The 5,479-nt window shown below is 41.2% G+C and overlaps 1 protein-coding gene across 1 annotated transcript; it reads right to left on the bottom strand.

Annotated features, from left to right (window-relative positions):
• Positions 1-1,221: 1,221 nt before the first annotated feature.
• Positions 1,222-2,945, bottom strand: LOC149435269 (serine/threonine-protein kinase SBK1-like). The gene is made up of 4 exons (XM_089662845.1): positions 2,925-2,945; positions 2,162-2,330; positions 1,972-2,042; positions 1,222-1,773 (listed from the first exon to the last, which is right to left on the bottom strand). Exons 1-4 carry the CDS (start codon positions 2,943-2,945, stop codon positions 1,222-1,224), a joined length of 813 nt encoding a protein of 270 aa, XP_089518971.1.
• Positions 2,946-5,479: the final 2,534 nt, after the last annotated feature.

Raw genomic sequence — 5,479 nt, 5'->3', positions numbered from 1 at the left:
AGGAAACAAACACTGTAGGTGAAAAAGATTATATTGTACAAAGAATAAACATGAACAGCTTTGCTGCAGACAAGAAAATATAACTTTAATTACATAGAAATATAACCAAGAGGCATATAAATCATAGGCAAGGATTAGCAGCAATATGGCCCAATACCTTCAAGCAATACAACCTCTGCATCATGGAAAACAAATAAAAAAAGATAAAAGTCCAGTAAATATATTTAGCTAGCCAACAAGATATCTAGCTAGCAAGTACATCACATATTACCACTCTCCATAGTCAGCCTCCACTCAAGGTCTCCAGGCAACTCCCCAGTCAAGCTACCCCCATCAAGTCTCCAGTAGAGTTTGTCAATAAAGCTCCCCCCCCCTTTAATATCCAGTCTAGCTATTCTTGTACTAGTTCCCCCCCATTCACCATCAAGGAATTTCTAAGTGGTACAATCATATCTTTCCGGAGAAAGCGATTGGATGGAGCACAAGTCCTACTTTAATGTGATGGCTGTCCAATGTTAACACCTCTGCCTACTAGTTGGTGACAAGATGTCTACAGGATGTATGCATTCATTAAATCTGCCATCACCCTAGACTTTTAGATAAACAGACCCCATATTAACATGCTAAAGCCCTTTAACAACATGGAGACCCAGTGTCTGACCACCACCTTTCAGCAGGCCCTAAAGACAAAAATGGCCATCTTTATTAGTATGTCAAAGCCAGATGCTAGACATTGTAATTAAGTCATGGATGGTTAGTTCTTTTGAAATTCAGGAAGACATTTTGTCCCATATGGTTTACAAACTTACTTTAAACCAGCTACTTGCATAGGATATTTGTGACTACATAGTGATATGACTATTATTCCCATATAACATAATGTATATAAACATATTACCTATTGGTGATGGGCATTTCTTACATCATTTTACCTAAGAAATCCACAATGACCCAGATAGCAGTGTGCCCATTTGATGGACATTTCATCACCCATCGGAATTACTGGATATAAGGTATTATCCTGCCTTTGACTTGGTAACCGCCTGAACTGAGATCCAGAAATGGGAAGATATGGAGGTGAGAACCAACACTTCTGTCAAGGTGGTTGATTAAACAAGTTGTGTAATGGCTGAAAGAGTCCTTAGATCTGGTGAGTGAACTGGAAGTGTCTGAAGGAGTCATTAGATCATGTGGATTAGCTGGAAGGGATGCCACTTAGATTCAATTTGTTGAATAGGTTGAATCTGTTTTCCAGCTCTCCTCCATATAACACAAGACTTCAGTCGGTTTGCTCCTCTGACTGTAGTCCACAGCTAAGAGATATCTGAACATTCTCTGCAGACATGTGGGCAGTTTGTTCCATGATGCTGGGGGGTCATCACAATGATTGTTTTGCCAGGCAACAAATCTGCTGAATCTTTTGTCTTTATCTGTGGCCACCTTCCAGGGAAATTTTCCTGTGATCAGGCAGTAGAGGAGCACTCCAAAACTCCATACATCCAGAGTGGAGTCTACAGCCAGTTCTTCCTGTCCGGTGAGTTCACACATCTCAGGGGCCCTGTAGGAGGTGCTGCCAGACTTCGATCTAATCTCTGTTCCTTTCATACGAGTAAGGCCAAAGTCAGTGATTTTTACACAATGACACTCCTGGTCGAATACCAAAATGTTTTTACATTTTATGTCCATGTGCACCAGTCCTTTCTCGGCAATAAATTCCAGAGCACTGGAAATCTGCATGGCACATCTCTTAACACTGACTTCTGGAAGTCCAACCTGGAATATAGAAAAAAAAAGTTATTGCCCTGAAATAGAATTATCCCCAAAATTGCTAAAATTTGGAATCAGACTCGCATTGCGTACAATTAGAGGACAGGTCACCAATTGGTGCCGCCTCTAGGCCAAATACGAAGGGGTCTTGAAGGCCATGCCAAAACTCCTGATGATGGGATGAGAAGATGGGTAGGAGGACACACTGAACTCTATCAGAAATTGCCTTTTACTTGTTCTTTTCTTTTCCATGATCTTCAAAGCCATCTTCTGATCTGTAAATAGGACATGATTAGATTGATATTAAGCACAGCATTTGTGTACATATATATTTAAATCATGTTATGGATATGGAGAGATGTATAAACTTAAAACTGTATAACTGGGCACTTACTTGGTTCAGTCCTGCTGGTGGAGGACAAAGAAACATGTCCTCCACTTCCAAGTTCCTTTATGAGATGGAACTTCTCCTGTAAGTCTATCTCCTGTAGACCTTGTGATGATGAGGAGACAAGTCCTTTCCGAAGGATCTTCAAAATGGCTTCTGCTGCCCACGATGTGATCTGGAGAAGACAGAACAGTTTTTAGCCCTTATTCAAATAACGCCTAAAACCCCCCAAATAACATGTAAAATATCCTTCTCGTAATACAACCAAACACACAACATAAAACATATTAAAATATCAACTTAAAGTCTTCATTTGTACCAACTATATGTACAGGCTGGTAAGAAATAACATGGAAAATGTGGTTGATAGAAAAAGCTCCAATTAAATTCACATTTTCATAAACACATACAACTGAAGGCCGATATAAAACTACAACATTACTATATACAGCTCAGTTATATTTGTGTATTGATTGACAAGTGTCATTCTATAATAGTAAGGAAGTAACAAAATATTCCTTATAATAGTATGAATATAATGACTTACCTTAGGAAATGCTGAGATGACTCTTCAATGTATCCTGCAAAGTGTTCCTCTGTTATCAGGCTCCACTGATTTCCAGGTGAGATCTTCAGCTATTCTCCAATGTCACCCTAGATCTGGTGTTGAAGAGGAATGAAAGAGGGAAGAGAAGGTCACCTTCAAATGGGAGTTTAAATGGGGGGGGAAGTTGAAGCATTCTGATTGGCTGCCTGGGAATTTACATACGTTGTACAAGTAAGCCAACATTGTGTTTGCCAATTTTGCATTTGAACTGATCACTTGTAGACTGTAATCAGAATGTGAGAATGAATACAAAGAAACAAGGAAGACTTGAGGTTCAGGAGTATCAGCGTTTGCTGGGCTATAGATGATCACTTTATATACAGTATATTACACAGTACAGTAAATTGAACACATTTAGGATGATTGTTTAGTCAATGACTTTGCATGTATATCATCAATTTGTATTGTGAGGTGTGGTTTTTTTATTTTTTTTTTCCTCATTCCTCCAAAGTTGAACTGACCTTTTTCCAAGGTGGAAGGATTTGAACTTGGGATTGATATCCTCTTTGATGTAATTTTCAAAAGATTGTATGTGCCAAAAAAATACTTTTCTCTACAACATTTTACATAATTTAAAAGGCTGAGTTCAGAATCCTTAAATTCCTTCTGCCCAACCACAAGTCTGTGTTTATATACTGTGAATTGCATTATTATACATATATGTGCTTAATTTTATTTTTTCTTTTTTGCACTGGTTTTTAATCATTATGACTAGAGATGAGCGAATCGAAGTAGGCGAAGTGGAATTCGAGTCGAATCCGAAAAATAGCCTACTTCGGACGCGCGAATCGAAATTTTTCCTAAAATGGCGGCGGACATGTGCGGCGACGGAGCGGGGATGTCTGGGAAGGCGCGCAGACAAGGCGCGCTGACCCATAATGCATTCCTTAATGACATGTGATCGCATTAGCCAATCAGCAGCCAGCCAGCCAGCACTGTGTAATGGTCGAGCTATAAATAGCGGCCATTTTAGAATTCTTCATTTGCCTCCAGTCATTCAAGAGACGCAGACCGCTCTGTATTAGGGACAGAGTTAGGGCCACAGAAACGTTATCTGGGGACAGAGAAACGTTACTTAGGGACAGAGAAGCATTACTCAGGGACACAGAATTGTTAATGAGGGCCACAGAATCGTTACTTAGGGCCAAAGAAACGCTAGTTAGGGCCACAGAATTGTTACTCAGGGACAGACAGAATTGTTACTGAGTGCCAGAGAATTGTTACTTAGGGACACAGAAACGTTAGTTAGGGCCACAGAATTGTTACTCAGGGACAGACACAGAATTGTTACTCAGGGACAGACACAGAATTGTTACTCAGGGACAGACACAGAATTGTTACTCAGGGACAGACACAGAATTGTTACTCAGGGACAGACACAGAATTGTTACTCAGGGACAGACAGAATTGTTACTGAGGGCCACAGAATTGTTACTTAGGGCCACAGAAATGTTACTTAGGGCCACAGAAATGTTACTCAGGGCCACAGAAATGTTACTCAGGGCCACAGAAATGTTACTCAGGGCCACAGAAATGTTACTCAGGGCCACAGAAATGTTACTCAGGGCCACAGAATTGTTACTGAGGGACAGACACAGAATTGTTACTGAGGGACAGACACAGAATTGTTACTGAGGGACACAGAATTGTTACTGAGGGACACAGAATTGTTACTGAGGGACACAGAATTGTTACTGAGGGACACAGAATTGTTACTGAGGGACACAGAATTGTTACTGAGGGACACAGACTTGTTACTTAGGGCCACAGAATTGTTACTCAGGGACAGACACAGAATTGTTACTCAGGAACACAGAATTGTTACTCAGGGACAGACACAGAATTGTTACTCAGGGACACAGAATTGTTACTCAGGGACACAGAATTGTTACTCAGGGACACAGAATTGTTACTCAGGGACACAGAATTGTTACTCAGGGACACAGAATTGTTACTCAGGGACACAGAATTGTTACTGAGGGACACAGAACTGTTACTGAGGGCCACAGAACTGTTACTGAGGGCCACAGAACTGTTACTGAGGGCCACAAAACTGTTACTTAGGGCCACAGAACTGTTACTGAGGGACACAGAATTGTTACTGAGGGACACAGAATTGTTACTGAGGGACACAGAATTGTTACTGAGGGACACAGAATTGTTACTGAGGGACACAGAATTGTTACTGAGGGACACAGAATTGTTACTGAGGGCCACAGAATTGTTACTGAGGGCCACAGAATTGTTACTGAGGGCCACAGAACTGTTACTTAGGGCCACAGAACTGTTACTTAGGGACACAGAACTGTTACTTAGGGCCACAGAACTGTTACTTAGGGACACAGAACTGTTACTGAGGGACACAGAACTGTTACTGAGGGACACAGAACTGTTACTGAGGGACACAGAACTGTTACTGAGGGACACAGAACTGTTACTGAGGGACACAGAACTGTTACTGAGGGACACAGAATTGTTACTGAGGGACACAGAATTGTTACTGAGGGACACAGAATTGTTACTGAGGGCCACAGAATTGTTACTGAGGGCCACAGAATTGTTACTGAGGGCCACAGAATTGTTACTGAGGGCCACAGAATTGTTACTGAGGGCCACAGAACTGTTACTTAGGGCCACAGAACTGTTACTTAGGGCCACAGAACTGTTACTTAGGGCCACAGAACTGTTACTGAGGGACACAGAACTGTTACTGAGGG

Source organism: Staurois parvus, unplaced genomic scaffold (genome assembly GCF_062004578.1).
Source record: "Staurois parvus isolate SC_StPar_1 unplaced genomic scaffold, SC_StPar_1.0 ptg001566l, whole genome shotgun sequence".
In the NCBI taxonomy this organism is placed as follows: domain Eukaryota; kingdom Metazoa; phylum Chordata; class Amphibia; order Anura; family Ranidae; genus Staurois; species Staurois parvus.
The sequence above is the reverse complement of the archived record's forward strand: the minus strand, read 5'-3'. Positions and strand labels throughout refer to the sequence as shown.